Source organism: Oncorhynchus nerka, unplaced genomic scaffold (genome assembly GCF_034236695.1).
Source record: "Oncorhynchus nerka isolate Pitt River unplaced genomic scaffold, Oner_Uvic_2.0 unplaced_scaffold_3___fragment_2___debris, whole genome shotgun sequence".
In the NCBI taxonomy this organism is placed as follows: Eukaryota; Metazoa; Chordata; class Actinopteri; order Salmoniformes; family Salmonidae; genus Oncorhynchus; species Oncorhynchus nerka.
The window spans coordinates 290,028-307,175 of NW_027040481.1; the positions used below are offsets into that span (position 1 = coordinate 290,028).

A 17,148-nucleotide genomic window follows, 5' to 3' on the forward strand; every position below is an offset into this window, starting at 1 on the left:
TTTCCTGAAAGATTCTTGTGTAGGACACATCGTTCCCTTTTGTTACTATGCATATGGCTACCGAAACTAACCGAAAATTCAGTCACCTACATGTCGAACTTTTTTCCGAATTAACTCCATAATATTGACTGAAACATGGAAAACGTTGTTTGAATCAATCCTGAAGGTGGTTTGTCATATTTCTCTCCATTGAAAGCACCGTCCTTGTATCTTGCCTCGTTCTGATAAGTGACTGGAAAAATACTAGGACCTGACTTTTGCGCACCAATTGCCACGCAGACACCAAGAGGGACACCTGGCAATTGTAGTCTCTTATGGTCAATCTTCCAATGATATGCCTACAAATACGTCACAATGCTGCAGAGACCTTGGGGAAACAAGAGAAAGAGTCCGTTCATTCCTGTCGCATTCACAGCCATATAAGGCGATCATGGAAAACGTAGCCTCAGAAATCCTGTGCATTTCCTGGTCGGTCATACATCTTGGTTTTGCCCGAAACATTTGTTCTAAGGGACTCACAGTGAAAATCTTTGCATTTCTGGAAACGTAAGACTGTCTTCTTTCCAAAGCTATCAATTCCAAGCATATTCGAGCATCTTTTCGTGACAAAATATTGCGCTTAAAACGGGCACGTCTTTTTATCCAAAAATGAAATACTGCCCCTAGAGTACTAACAGGTTAAACCTCTCTTTCGTATCGTCTGAGATTCCCAAAGATTGGAAAGCTGCCGCGGTTATCCCCCTCTTCAAAGGGGGTGACACTCTAGACCCAAACTGCTACAGATCTATATCTATCCTACCCTGTCTTTCTAAGGTCTTCGAAAGCCAAATTAACAGATTACCGACCATTTCAAATCCCACCGTACCTTCTCCGCTATGCAATCTGGTTTCAGAGCTGGTCATGGGTGCACCTCAGCCACGCTCAAGGTCCTAAATGACAACATAACCGCCATCGATAAGAGACATTACTGTGCAGTCTTATTCATCGACCTGGCCAAGGCTTTCGACTGTCAATCACCACATTCTTATTGGCGGACTCGACAGCCTTGGTTTCTCAAATGATTGCCTCGCCTGGTTTACCAACTACTTATCTGATAGAGTTCAGTGTGTCAAATCGGAGGGCCTGTTGTCCGGACCTCTGGCTGTCTCTATGGGGGTGCCACATGGTTCCATTCTCGGGCCGACTCTCTTCTCTGTATACATCAATGATGTCACTCTTGCTGCTGGTGATTCTCTGGTACACCTCTACGCAGACGACACCATTCTGTATACTTCTGGCCCCTCTTTGGACACTGTGTTAACTAACCTCCAGATGAGCTTCAATGCCATACGACTCTCCTTCCGTGGCCTCCAACTCCTCTTAAACGCAGGGGAAACTAAATGCATGCTCTTCAACCGATCACTGCCCGCACCTGCTCACCTGTCCAGCATCACTACTCTGGACGGTTCTGACTTAGAATATGTGGACAACTACAAATACCTAGGTGTCTGGTTAGACTGTAAACTCTCCTTCCAGACTCACATTAAACATCTCCAATCCAAAATTAAATCTAGAATTGGCTTCCTATATCGCAACAAAGCATCCTTCTCCTCCTACTCATGCTGCCAAACATACCCTCGTAAAACTGACCATCCTACCGATCCTCGACTTCGGTGATGTCATCTATAAAATAGCCTCCAACACTCTACTCAATAAATTGGATGCAGTCTATCACAGTGCCATCCGTTTTGTCACCGAAGCCCCATACACTACCCACCATTGGAACCTGTACACTCTCGTTGGTTGGCCCTCGCTTCTTTCGCGTCGCCAAACCCACTGGCTACAGGTTATCAACAAGTCTCTGCTAGGTAAAGCCCCGCCTTATCTCAGCTCACTGGTCACCATAGCAGCACCCACTCGTAGCACACGCTCCAGCAGGTATATCTCACTATAACGAACTGCAAAAATCTCTGAAGCTGGAGACTTATATCTCCCTCACTAGCTTTAAGCACCAGCTGTCAGAGCAGCTCACAGATCACTGCACCTGTACATAGCCCATCTATCTACCTACCTCATCCCCATACAGTATTTATTTATTTATCTTGCTCCTTTGCACCCCAGTATCTCTACTTGCACATTCATCTTCTGCACATCTACCATTCCAGTGTTTAATTGCTATATTGTAATTACTTCGCCACCATGGCCTATTTATTGCCTTAACTCACTTATCTTATCTCATTTGCACTCACTGTATATAGACTTTTTGTTTTCTTTTGTTCTACTGTATTATTAACTATGTTTTGTTCATTCCATGTGTAGCTCTGTGTTGTTGTATGTGTCGAATTGCTATGCTTTATCTTGGCCAGGTCGCAGTTACAAATGAGAACTTGTTCTCAACTAGCCTACCTGATTAAATAAAGGTCAAATAAAAAAACATTTTCACAAGACTATCCACATAAAGACACCTATTATAATTATCATTACCCATATTGTAACTTAGGACAATGTGAAGGAGTCATTGAGACCGCCTCAAAATTAATTCAGGCCTATGTTGGCTACATTGTTTGATATAATGTAAGACTTGAGGTGTCAGAAAATTGCAGTTACAGGTTTTTCAAACATGCTAAATGCTTCAACTACCCCCCCCCCCTACCTGACCTGGCCTACATCAGTACCACCGTGTCAGAAAGTCATGGGGAGTACCCTGATTTTACATTTAAAGTTATTTCTAGTTAGTTACTGAAAAACACCCATAACCGTCTAGCAGGGATCATCAACTAGTTTCAGCCGGGGGGCCGGAACATAAATACAAATTTGTAGAATGTAAATTGACCGGAAGAATCCCAAACAGATATAATATTTGACTAAAACACAATTTTTCTAACCTTGTTTACGTTTGTATATGATCACGTGTCTCTCTATTATGTGTCGGAATACTTGAACAGATTTCCTAAATTAAAATCACTTGGAGATCATTTTCTGCTGTTTTTATGATCTTATGTCCAGCAAGTGCTTTTTTTTGTCGTTAAAAATTGAATTTTTCTACGAGAACTTGGGGAGGGCCAAATAAAACCACCCACGGGCCACCAGTTGGGGCACCCTGGTCTATAGCATATTATACCTACAGATCCAGTCTTCTACCAAAACCATTATTGGGTCAAAAAAATGAGCATTTACATTTGCATATAGCATTTGCCTATAATTTGATCGGTGTGGGTGTCACGTGCCGTCGTGTGGTCCGCGAGTGTCGCTGCAGCTCTGAAGTGGTACTCATACAGATTCTTCAAGGTTGGCAGGTCTGTATATGGAACATTTATTGCAGAATTTGTTCTCCGAGGTGTCTAGTAAAGAGAGCTTTCATCTCCTCTGCTGAGTTTCTCTGCAGTAGTTGGATCCTCAATGATACACACACACACACCTTTATATTGCAGCCCCACACCCACTCATCACAGCCATCAGGAATGCTGTGACTGAATCGATAGGTGTCCCGCTGTGGGGAAGGTGAGGAGGGTTTCACGTGAATGTTGAGTGTGTTCCACAGTCAGCAGTGCAGTGGGAATGAACGATTTAAGAAAGTCCTCTTCATTCTGGTGGTGAACTGATTTAACCTCCTCATGCTCATGCCTCGCCTGGCGCTGTGTTGTAACAGCTTGAGCATTCAGAAAAAAACGAGACTCGAAATAATAAACGCTCAGATTTTCTATTTTCCCCTGCTTTTCTCCACCAAGGTGTCTGTCGTCCTTTGTTCTTGTGATATGGCCCCCTGTCGTTTTTTGTCCCCAAAATGCACAAGGCTAGATAAGTGACCTTGATTAAGAATGCACTGTAAAGAAGCTTAAGAGGTCTGCAAGTACACAATCTTTAGATTTGAAAAACAAGTTCTATGATATCTTTTGATGCTTCTACACTGAATGAGAACTAGACTGAACAAAAATATAAATGCAACATGCAACAATTTTACTGAGTTACAGTTCATATAAGGAAATCGTTCAATTGAGAGAGAAAAATGTGTCTGTCTATCCCTGTTCTCTCCTCTCTGCACAGACCATACAAACGCTCCACACCGCGTGGCCGCGGCCACCCTAATCTCGTGGTCCCAGCGCGCACGACCCACGTGGAGTTCCAGGTCTCCGGTAGCCTCTGGAACTGCCGATCTGCGGCCAACAAGGCAGAGTTCATCTCAGCCTATGCCTCCCTCCAGTCCCTCGACTTCTTGGCACTGACGGAAACATGGATCACCACAGACAACACTGCTACTCCTACTGCTCTCTCTTCGTCCGCCCACGTGTTCTCGCACACCCCGAGAGCTTCTGGTCAGCGGGGTGGTGGCACCGGGATCCTCATCTCTCCCAAGTGGTCATTCTCTCTTTCTCCCCTTACCCATCTGTCTATCGCCTCCTTTGAATTCCATGCTGTCACAGTTACCAGCCCTTTCAAGCTTAACATCCTTATCATTTATCGCCCTCCAGGTTCCCTCGGAGAGTTCATCAATGAGCTTGATGCCTTGATAAGCTCCTTTCCTGAGGACGGCTCACCTCTCACAGTTCTGGGCGACTTTAACCTCCCCACGTCTACCTTTGACTCATTCCTCTCTGCCTCCTTCTTTCCACTCCTCTCCTCTTTTGACCTCACCCTCTCACCTTCCCCCTACTCACAAGGCAGGCAATACGCTCGACCTCATCTTTACTAGATGCTGTTCTTCCACTAACCTCACTGCAACTCCCCTCCAAGTCTCCGACCACTACCTTGTATCCTTTTCCCTCTCGCTCTCATCCAACACTTCCCACACTGCCCCTACTCGGATGTTATCGTGCCGTCCCAACCTTCGCTCTCTCTCCCCCGCTACTCTCTCCTCTTCCATCCTATCATCTCTTCCCTCTGCTCAAACCTTCTCCAACCTATCTCCTGATTCTGCCTCCTCAACCCTCCTCTCCTCCCTTTCTGCATCCTTTGACTCTCTATGTCCCCTATCCTCCAGGCCGGCTCGGTCCTCCCCTCCCGCTCCGTGGCTCGACGACTCATTGCGAGCTCACAGAACAGGGCTCCGGGCAGCCGAGCGGAAATGGAGGAAAACTCGCCTCCCTGCGGACCTGGCATCCTTTCACTCCCTCCTTTCTACATTTTCCTCTTCTGTCTCTGCTGCTAAAGCCACTTTCTACCACTCTAAATTCCAAGCATCTGCCTCTAACCCTAGGAAGCTCTTTGCCACCTCACCCTCCCCCCTCCTCCTCCCTCTCTGCAGATGACTTCGTCAACCATTTTGAAAAGAAGGTCGACGACATCCGATCCTCGTTTGCTAAGTCAAACGACACCGCTGGTTCTGCTCACACTGCCCTACCCTGTGCTCTGACCTCTTTCTCCCCTCTCTCTCCAGATGAAATCTCGCGTCTTGTGACGGCCGGCCGCCCAACAACCTGCCCGCTTGACCCTATCCCCTCCTCTCTTCTCCAGACCATTTCCGGAGACCTTCTCCCTTACCTCACCTCGCTCATCAACTCATCCCTGACCGCTGGCTACGTCCCTTCCGTCTTCAAGAGAGCGAGAGTTGCACCCCTTCTGAAAAAACCTACACTCGATCCCTCCGATGTCAACAACTACAGACCAGTATCCCTTCTTTCTTTTCTCTCCAAAACTCTTGAACGTGCCGTCCTTGGCCAGCTCTCCCGCTATCTCTCTCAGAATGACCTTCTTGATCCAAATCAGTCAGGTTTCAAGACTAGTCATTCAACTGAGACTGCTCTTCTCTGTATCACGGAGGCGCTCCGCACTGCTAAAGCTAACTCTCTCTCCTCTGCTCTCATCCTTCTAGACCTATCGGCTGCCTTCGATACTGTGAACCATCAGATCCTCCTCTCCACCCTCTCCTGAGTTGGGCATCTCCGGCGCGGCCCACGCTTGGATTGCGTCCTACCTGACAGGTCGCTCCTACCAGGTGGCGTGGCGAGAATCTGTCTCCTCACCACGCGCTCTCACCACTGGCGTCCCCCAGGGCTCTGTTCTAGGCCCTCTCCTATTCTCGCTATACACCAAGTCACTTGGCTCTGTCATAACCTCACATGGTCTCTCCTATCATTGCTATGCAGACGACACACAATTAATCTTCTCCTTTCCCCCTTCTGATGACCAGGTGGCGAATCGCATCTCTGCATGTCTGGCAGACATATCAGTGTGGATGACGGATCACCACCTCAAGCTGAACCTCGGCAAGACGGAGCTGCTCTTCCTCCCGGGGAAGGACTGCCTGTTCCATGATCTCGCCATCACGGTTGACAACTCCATTGTGTCCTCCTCCCAGAGCGCTAAGAACCTTGGCGTGATCCTGGACAACACCCTGTCGTTCTCAACTAACATCAAGGCGGTGGCCCGTTCCTGTAGGTTCATGCTCTACAACATCCGCAGAGTACGACCCTGCCTCACACAGGAAGCGGCGCAGGTCCTAATCCAGGCACTTGTCATCTCCCGTCTGGATTACTGCAACTCGCTGTTGGCTGGGCTCCCTGCCTGTGCCATTAAACCCCTACAACTCATCCAGAACGCCGCAGCCCGTCTGGTGTTCAACCTTCCCAAGTTCTCTCACGTCACCCCGCTCCTCCGCTCTCTCCACTGGCTTCCAGTTGAAGCTCGCATCCGCTACAAGACCATGGTGCTTGCCTACGGAGCTGCGAGGGGAACGGCACCTCAGTACCTCCAGGCTCTGATCAGGCCCTACACCCAAACAAGGGCACTGCGTTCATCCACCTCTGGCCTGCTCGCCTCCCTACCACTGAGGAAGTACAGTTCCCGCTCAGCCCAGTCAAAACTGTTCGCTGCTCTGGCCCCCCAATGGTGGAACAAACTCCCTCACGACGCCAGGACAGCGGAGTCAATCACCACCTTCCGGAGACTCCTGAAACCCCACCTCTTTAAGGAATACCTAGGATAGGATAAAGTAACCCTTCTCACCCCCCCCCCCCTTAAAAGATTTAGATGCACTATTGTAAAGTGGCTGTACCAATTTGTAAGTCGCTCTGGATAAGAGCGTCTGCTAAATGACTTAAATGTAAATGTAAAAAAAATCATTAGACCCTAATCTATGGACTGGGCAGGGGTGCAGCCATGGGTGGATCTTGGAGTGCATATTCCCACCCACTTGGCAGCCAGGCCCACTCACTTGGCAGCCAGGCCCACTCACTTGGGAGCCAAGTCCAGCCAATCAGTAGATTTTCACCACAAAAGGGCTTTATTACAGACTGAAATACTCCTCAGCAGGTGACGAAACCGGATGTGGAGGTCCTGGGCTGGCGTGGTTACACGTGGTCTGTGGTTGTGAGGCCGCTTGAATGTACTGCCAAATTCTCTAAAATGACGTTGGATGCAGTTTATGTTCGAGAAATGAACATTAAATTCTCTGGCAACAGCTCGGTGGACATTCCTGCAGTCAGTATGCCAATGCAGTCAGTATGCCACGCTCCCTCAAAACTTGAGACATCTGTGGCGTTGTGTGGCACAACTACACATTTTAAAGTGGCCTTTTATTGTCCCCAGCAAAAGGTGCACCTGCGTAATGATCATGCTGTTTAATCAGCTTCTTGATATGCCACACCTGTCAGGTGGATGGATTATCTTGGCAAAGGGGAAATGTTCACTAACAGGGATGTAAACAAATGTGCACAAAATTGGAGTGAAATCAGTTTTTTCTGCGTACGGAAAATTTCAGGGATTTTTTCCCCCCCAGCTCATGAAACATGGGACCAACTCTCTACATGTTGCGTTTTTATATTTTTGTTCAGTATATTTTCACATTCTTCCGAAACCTTTTGGAATACAGCTGAAACTGTCCATTATGTATGCTGATCCCTGCCCAAACCCTGTTTTGGCTTGCAAGGCTGTGTAAGTGAAACCTATTGGCCTGTTCGTTGGCTTACTTTTTGGCTTGTATTCATCCAGTGTGGGGGAATAGCCTCTCAGATGAAGAATGCCTGTTCTGTCTATGAGGGAGAAATGTTAATGACTGTGGATTGGGGTCAGTTGTTAATAATGTATTTCTTCAGAAAGAAGATGCACCAACAAAGACACAAGAACCTTTTCTTAGAAAAGGCCTCCAGTTCAGTCTACACTCGTTCAAATCAGGGGTTCTGTTAGTTGGTAATAGCCAGCTTTTGGTCAAAAATGATAATAATAATGAAAAGCCAATAAATAAAACTGCCACCGGCTAATTGTCCAGGAGAAGGAAAAAAATCCCATTACAAAATAATGCATTTTAGCCTATTCATTTATGGACATAACATTTGATGTAAATACACGTGACTCTCCATGTTTATCTGCCTATTTGTTAATTTGCATACTTTTTAAAAGTTAAATCACCACCAATTTAATTCCACAACATTATGCAAATTAACCTATAGACCAATAAGCGTGGCCGGCCAAATGTATTTACATGGACTTGTATGTTAATCAATTAATAGGCTAAAAACCATTATTTTGCAATGGGATTTTTTTTTCTTTCTACTGGACAATTAGCTGGTGCCAGTTTTTTTATTTATCGGCACAGCATACAGATTATTTATTTATTTCTCTTTCACAGAATGACAAGCTGACCAATAGAATAGGTAACTTTTCTACAATGGGGATATTAGATTGACATAGGCTAGTGATTTTGCTGTTCGTTACTCGTCTTGTTGGCTGAGGAAAAGTAAATGTGGATAGTTATTTTAACATCTTCAAAGTGCGCATCGGAATTTGGTAAGAAGGACGCATGCCCGTTGCATCCTCAAGTTGCATGTTAAGATTAATAAGAACAATCTAAATGTGATTTTCTGTCATTTATGCACCCAATGCATATGGGTCTGGTTAATATCTCAAATGTCAAATGAAAAGGCTGCCTGTCAAATGTCCTGTGCCAAATTTTCCTGCCGGAAACCCTGGTTCAAATGCATACATAATACCTGCATTCATATTAATAGATTGTCTGTAACATGGTGCCGAAAGAATGAAAATGGTGAATGATTGTGAGGTGAATATTGTACCTTAAATAGAAAGTGCCAATTAAGCACAGCTCTGTGTGTTCATCCTGGTTTCACTGTGTTCCTTTTTGAAGTGGAGCTCAGAGAAAATGGTGGAATTCAGAGTTACAGAGGAGGCATGAATTATTGCTGGCCTGTGGCGCTGCTTCTTTTTTGTGCACACGTCGCCTTTTTGCTCTCGCCTCCCCTAAAACTTCCCTGCAGCTGCCTCTTCTAGACCCTGCCCCCCCCTCATCAGCACCACCCCAGAGGCACAGCACCCACACCCCCTCCCACACAGCTCCTCATCGCCACTGGCATTCTTCCAGGTGTGCTGATTAACCAGCTCGCCCATCCTTCCCAAACCCAGCCGCCATGCAAGCAGATGGTGCCAGTGAACTTCTCCTCACCTGGAGAGGAGTTAGCCAACAGAGTTTGGCTTAGAGCCGTGCTTTCTGTGCTGCTCGGTATATGTATACCCTATAGCAGGAGGATGTGCTCACTAACTGTAACTCCCATCCAAACCTTAGTCTGGCTGTGACTGCCTGGATTCCTAATAGCAGTTATCATTGGCTTTACTCTCTGCTGATTGTAGGTTTGTTTTATCCACTTCTATTAGAAGGGTAATGGTTATGTAAAACTAAACCTCTCCTCAAACCGTCCTTGACTTGAAATGAGGATGTATTTTAAGAGACGAGGCCATCTAGCAGTCAACGAGGCCCCAAAGGACTGGTACCCTGCATCCATCCCCCCTATAGTCATTGTGGAGCAACAGTGCTTTTTCTGTTTTCCCTTGGTCTCTGTACAGAACCTGAAGCGAGTGGCCGAGGTATGGATGGATGAATATGCAGAGTACATCTACCAGCGGAGGCCAGAGTACAGGCACCTGTCAGCAGGAGACATGACAGTGCAGAAGGACCTGAGGAACAGCCTCAACTGTAAGAGCTTCAAATGGTTCATGACAGAGGTGGCCTGGGACCTACCCAAGCACTACCCACCTGTGGAGCCCCCTGCTGCCGCCTGGGGAGAGGTACAACACTCATCTATTAGTGTCTTCAGAGAGGCATGCCAACAGCTAGAAGGAGAGAAAGTTAAGAGATAAGAGTGAGAGACGACATGGAGAGAAGGTTAGATTAGAAAGAGAGCAAGAAAGACAGACAGAATGTCTGGCCTATGACAACCAGTCACTGTCACTCCAGTCATCAGAAGGCCATGCTCCTGCCACAGTATCCTCTTCGTCGTTACTTATCACTCACTTTTTCACTAAAGAGGAGAGCTGACAGAGTTCTGAGAGATCCAGACAGCCCTAAACAGTGGTTAATAGTATGACTATTATTGACTAGTATTGAATGATGACTGTTCATTTCTGTCTTTCTCTGTTAACCTGTTTGTCTGCCCCTGTGTGTGTTCTAGCTGCGCAACACAGGCAGTGGCATGTGCATGGAGAGCAAACACTTTTCGTCTGGGTCGCCCGTCCGCCTGGAGACATGTCTGAAGGGGCGGGGTGAGGCCGGGTGGAGCCATGGACAGGTGAGGAGCTTAGTAGACACCACTGAATACAGACATCTGTCTGCCGTGAAAAGCGCTAGTTTTCCTGTAGTTTTGCATACAGAACTTCATTTTGTACTGTGTACAGACAGCGCTCTGCCTTCATAAGCACTACACGTGCATGCACGCACACACACACACACAAGCTGGTGCACACTCTAATTTACACACACACAACTTTATAATCGCTATTGTTCTAATGGAGCCCCATTTATTCCCCTTGTTATATTTTAGCAGAGCTCATAACCAAACGTTGATGGATGGCAATGTTTTCTTATTATTTTCTAGGTTGCCTGCTCTGACACTGCTTTGACAGTTTAATTAAAGTTATTTAAAGAGCTGTTGTTGTTTAATCTCTGTAATGGTTGCAATTTGTATTCAAAGCTGGGATGACAAACAGCATGGCTACAGTCCAAGTCAGGGCCTTTTGAATGTGACAGCAGAGAAGCCCCTTTACAAACAACTATCCCCCATGAGTGAACGTGCCTGGGGGAGACCGATGTGTGAACTCCTTTGGAAGGTTCTCTTCAACCCTGGTTCTGAAGACTCACAGGTTGTGCAGGCTTTTGTTCCAGCTTATTACTAACACACCTGATAATTAATTAAATCAGGTGTTAGTACTGGGCTAGAACAAAAGCTTGCTCTGTGGTTCTCCAGGACCCGACACTGGCTCCAAGAGGAGAGGTGGAGGCCCATCTCTGGAGGTGATCTGATCCAGCTTGTCTCTGCCCTGTCCAGGTGTTCACTTTTGGCTGGCGGGAGGACATCCGGGTGGGGGGCCCCATGCACACAAAAAAGGTCTGCTTCGATGCCATCTCTCACAACAGCCCTGTCACCCTGTACGACTGCCATGGCTTGAAGGGTAACCAGCTGTGGCGCTACAGGAAGGTAAGGTCTCTCTTTCTCACACACACACATCATTTTTTCATGTATGAAAAAGACAAGTTTGTGAGTTGCTTGTGATGCACTTCTTTGCTCCAGCCAAGCAGCAGTCTTCAAGATGTATTTTTGATCCTTTGTATTTCCTTTTCCTTGTGATAAAATGCCACAGGCTGCTTGCTAAGGCAGTTTCTTCCTAGATAAAAAAAAAAAATTATAATAATAATTTAAAAAATGACATTCAGCTTTTAAAGGGAATCTTTGGTATTTTGGCAATGAATGCCCTTTATCTATTCCCTTGAGTCAGATGAACTTGTGGATACTATTTTTATGTCTCTCAGTGTAGTTTGAAGGAAGTTTGCCAACTATCGTTTGCGCAATTGCTAACTAGAGATGGTGCAATGACTGGAAGTCTATGGTAACAGCTAGTGTGCTAGTTGTTACCATAGACTTCCAGTCATTGAGCTAACGCAAGTTAGCATTGGCTCGTGAAACTACCTCTAACGTCCTTCATACTGGAAGCAGAGACATAAACATTGTATCCACAAGTTCATCTGACTCTGGGGAATAAATAAAGGGCTCATTGCCAAAATCCCAAAGTATCCCTTAAAGCTGTGTACTCAGTTAGAAAAAAATATTCCTCGTTTTCCATGCTAGAAAAAATTATTCCTCATTTTCCATGCAGGCTATTCAATATTTTGATATTAAATTACCTCTTTGGAAAATATTTTCAGTGAAATGTACTGTAACTAAATATATCATTACCATCTCTCTCCTCTTTTCTCTCCCCCCATCTCTGTAGGATAAAAGTTTATACCACCCCATCAGTAACAGCTGTATCGACAGCAACCCCACAGAGAGGAAGGTGTTCATGAACACGTGTGACCCCAGCGTCCCCAGCCAGCAGTGGGTGTTTGAGAAGACCAACACCACCATCCTGGAGACGTTCAACCGCAATAGCAACTGACACCTGTAGGGGTCAGCACTGAACCTGAATACCACTCACTCTGGAACTGTGTTCTTTCACTAAGACAGAAGTGGGATGTTGTTACTCTAAAGGGGTCAAGGGTGGAAGGAAGTGAATGGGGGTCAGGGGGTAGCATTAGCATGGGCAAGCCAGTCTAGATGCATCAGTTATTGGGCGATGGAGAATAGTTGGTGCCTGAGAGGTTCTCTCTGTGGTTGAAAGACTGGTCTTTCGATGCGGTGATGGTGTCTTCCTGCGTTAGGGGGATTAGGTCTGTCACAGCACTGTCATTCTGGCGGTGGTCCATCTCATTTCTGTTTCTCTGTGCCTCTCCCAAACGACTCTGCCCATACGTCCATCTCCATCACCCCGTGTGAGTGTGTCTCTTGCTCAGTCACTTTCCCTCCATTCCCCTCATGTGCTGCCCCTGCTCTGACAGCCCCCCCTGAGACTCCCGCTGAGCCAAGCCCAAACTGACACACTGTGAAGCCGGCCAGACCCATCCACTCTGAAAAGCACCTTGTGTTGATTCTTGTTTTTGTTTTCTTGTTATGCTCACTTGGCTAGCTTTTTCTCTTTCTTGGTTTCCCCTCTATAGCATTGATCGAAAGTGGAATTGCGCAACATCTGTCCAAATGAAGAGGGGTAAGAAAAACCTCATCTTTTAGGACGTGTATTTTGTTTTAGCTCTGAATGAATAATACTTTAGTAGCAGCACTTTGTCTCAGCACTCGTCTATTCGAAGGACTGTGATTTGATGCCAATGATTTGTCCTTACAGGGAACTGTAAGGACTACTATCATCAGTTTATTTTTGTCCCATCACCTGAACAGAGGCTCCCGCTGCCTTCTGGGATGAACCCCAGCACTCTCTGGAATGACTTCATCATGAAACACATGGAGGTCAGCAGCACTGAGACAGTAGACAGACCATGCTGGTTTCTCAAACGCATCAGGAGTGACTCTAGACTGGTTTGCCCGGGGGTATTATAGGTGGTTTAGATGCATTAAGCACTTGCAATGATAAACTTGAATAAAAATCGTAGTGCCTTTTGCTGGATGAGAGCAGAAGTAAATACGGCCTGGTCTGACTCGGCATGGCCTGGTGCCCTATTCCAGTCGTCCTCCTCCTACACTGTCTCAGACTGACTGACAGATGTTGGAGAGAGAGAGGCAATCTGAGGTGACACTGGCTCTTAATGGATGGGGTTCTACAACAGTAATGTATTTGTAATGTTAGTTTTTTGCTAGTATCTTCAGCTATTCACTATGTGTTCTCCTGCCTTTCAAAGTTAACCGTTTTCTGAAAAGACCCTCTTATGTTCATGGCATGTCACCAACATGCCAATTTGTTGTTTCAAGACCTACAATGGACATTCAAGCATTGATTAGTATTGAATTCCTGTTCTTGTTGTGCGTTTAGATTTTGTAGCGTTATGACCTCTTACTCAGCATTTGTTTTCTTTCAGTTTTTTTGTCTTGGCTTAGCCAATGAGTTGTTTATCTATAAAATGCAATTCAGTTTTGACCTGGGCGTTGTTCAGAAAGACTGCGTACATTGCCTGCTGTGTAGTTGTGTTCCATTCTTTGTGTGTGTGTGTTTTTTGTTCCCCTCTTTTCCTCTGAAATAATTCCAAGGTAGAGCGCTTGTTTAGCCTTAGGTGTTTGTCTGCTGCAAAAAAAAGTTATTAGGGCAAAACATTGTCACCTTAAGGCAAAGCGGGATGTGAAATGCATGGTGCAACGATCACACCCTTCATCAGTCAAACTCTCATCCTACCCCTTTCAGAAATTGGTCTAATTAGCATTAAAAAACCATGTAGCTTTTTGTTGTTGTTTGATGGAACTAATTTGAGTACACTACTAGCCTGTAGCGTATGTGTTGTAGATTTTGACTGGCCAAGTGAATCATCAAATAGTTTAGACTCAAACAACGGCATTCTTCCATGCATTGTGGAGAAAATGTATGGAAATTCAACAAGACATCCATGTGGCACATTAGTATGAGATGCTGCACAGTGAGGCTTTAGTTGTGAAGCATCTTTGTTGCTCAGTCATGTAACACTGTATGTTTTTTCTCCTTATCAAACTGAAATGTAGCAAGGACTGGCTGGGGAATCCAAAGTTGGTTACTTCCATTGGTTTCCCTTTCCAAAAATGTTTAGTTTTGTCCCGGCAAGTAAGCGGCATGTATGGAAGATCAAAGCTTTTAAATATTATGATAAAAATGGCCGAATCTAAGTTGTGTAACTTTTTCCAAGACAAAATATTAATTTTCTAATTATTCCAGCTAAATACATTTCACAATTATGCTTACAGAATTATTACGTCTGTACCAGAGTTGTAATTTAAGATTATTAATTGTCTCATCTTTTACACTAATATTGTAAGTGTAAATTGTAAAATCCTTAACACAGTTTAAATTACCATTATAGATCTAAGACTGGAATTCATTCAAACCAGGACTGGTATGGTCAATTTTACAATTTCCATTGGGTGAAAAATCAAACCCGATTTTGATTTAGTCCTGCTTATTCTCTTGATGCATTGTTTGATATTTTCTTTCAAATGCTCCACCGGTTGGTCCATGACTTCCAATGTGCTCACTGCTCTCCTGATGCTAGAATGATGGGTCGAAACATGTTTATGTTCAATCACTGAAGTTTATGCAGTAAAGTTATGTTTGTGTCTGAGGGAATATAAACAGGGTTGTTTGACCTGTGGACATATAATCATCTTGCAAAGGTGGTAAGAATCCCCCAAATACATGGCATTTTATTGTTCAGTTTGGAACAAGGATATTTGCAGTACATTGACCCTGTCAATTGCACATGTAAAAGGCATTTGATTTATAACTTGGGATGGAGGTGGTGAAACCTTTTTTAAATTGTGGTTTTCAATATTTTATAAAGTGCCATTTCTTTTCATGATCTTGTTTGAATTAAATATTCAGCTAAAAATATGAAGACAATACTTATTTTTTAAATGAAATTTAATGTCTAAAGGCCCATTGCAGTTAAATATGATTTTCCTGTGTTTTAAATGTATTTCCAGACAGATTGGAATAATAGTGTGAAATGATAATGCCCATTTATCGTAAACTGTTTGGAAAGACTGCTTGAAATTTCAGCCTGTTTTGAAGGGATGGATTTTTGCCCTACCTGGCAACATCATCAGGCGGTATAAGTTAATAGATCAATAACAAAGTTTCAAACCTCTCTGCCAATAACAGCTAGTTTTCAGGTTACATTAGGTTAGTCCAATTGGTCCCTCACTCAGACCACTCCCAGACAGTCCTAGCAAAATTCTTGCTTGAGAAATTTCTCTTTGCTTAGAAGATATTTTTTATTAGAATTTTTCACAATTTTAATTGAAAACAATCACAGTAAGCTACTCAATTGTTACCCAGAAATGATTTGATATTGAGATAAAAATGGCTGCATTGAATCTTTTTTAAAGTTGCAATATGTAGCTTTTTGGGCAACCAGACCAAATTCACATAGATCTATAACTCATACTTATATCATTCTACTTGAAAGCAAGTCTAAGAAGCGGTAGATCTGTTCTGTGTGTGTTATTTCTATGCTTCCGGTTAAGTTTTGTTTTTCGTCTTTTACATTTGGTTTTGTACACCATCTTCAAACAGCTGAAACAACAACATGTTTAGTTATGGAAAATATTTTTCACAGCGGTTTAGATGGTACAATGATTCTACACTATACTAGCTTATTTTGTCACACAAACTGAAATTAGGCGAACTATTAGAGTTTTAGCAACCTGCATAGTGCTACTTTAAGACCATTGTTGGTCATTCACAAAATGATGTTCATGTTTGTGCAATTTTGATGTGTACATTTTGTCATAAATGATCAATATTTTTTTTCTACTGACAATGACTGTAAAGGGGCGACAGGGTAGCCTAGTGTTTAGAGTGTTGGACTAGTAACCGAAAAGTTCAAATCCCCGAGCTGACAAGGTATAAATCTGTCGTTCTGCCCATGAACAGGCAGTTGACCCACTGTTCCTAGGCCGTCATTGAAAATAAGAATTTGTTCTTAACTGACTTGCCTAGTTAAATAAAGTTTTTTTTAAATATATAATTAAAAAAGGTATTTAACACACCGTGTACAACTAAACTGGAATTGTATATTTTTTGCTGAAAATAAAAATGTTTATATTTGAATTATGGGTTGTATTGTTTTGGGGGGGGGCTTAAACTGAGAGAATACTTTAATTAAATGACTTGTTAAGTAATTTGTATATGTAGAAATCAAATCCCATCTAGCATTATGTAAAACTATGACATGCAGATCATGAAAATATATATATTTTTCTCCAATTTAAATAAGTAAAATAATACTGCAATAAATTCACCATATGTGGCTCATAGTTGGTATTATTTGGAACCACAAACAATAAATGCACAAGTTTAGTTGAGATTGGTTGACTATAGTTGAGACCAGTCTCTGTCCTCACTGGACCCTGTGTCTCTGCAGATTGAGTTTCCCGGGCCGCTGGCTGATTCCCATCCCAGGTCTGTGAGCTTCCTTCCAGTCTGTTGTGTGTAAAATATCCACATCTCAGGAAGTTGTTGGACCTTCATTTGTGATATTTTCAGTGTTATTGGTAACAAACACCCCAATAAAGAAAATGAGAATTATAAACAGGTTCAGCTCCTGGTTCGACCGTGATCTGGCAGAGTTACGCCACCTCAAGAATACACATTCTCCGGCTGAATGGCTTTTGTTCAGGCAAATGAGAAATAGGCTACCCGGAAGGCTAAAGTTAGTTATTT

At 44.0% G+C, this 17,148-nt stretch overlaps 1 protein-coding gene across 1 annotated transcript in view; it reads left to right on the forward strand.

The window, feature by feature from the left end:
* The window catches only part of LOC115135931 (polypeptide N-acetylgalactosaminyltransferase 10-like), a 110,038-nt gene extending 93,502 nt beyond the window's left edge, over positions 1–16,536 (forward strand). The window contains exons 9-12 of the mRNA XM_029671161.2: positions 9,769–9,990; positions 10,374–10,490; positions 11,247–11,396; positions 12,190–16,536. Of these exons, the coding sequence (XP_029527021.1) occupies positions 9,769–9,990; positions 10,374–10,490; positions 11,247–11,396; positions 12,190–12,354 (654 nt within the window). The 3' untranslated portion in view covers positions 12,355–16,536. The remainder of the gene's footprint in view (positions 1–9,768; positions 9,991–10,373; positions 10,491–11,246; positions 11,397–12,189) is intronic.
* The last annotated feature ends 612 nt before the right edge of the window (positions 16,537–17,148 follow it).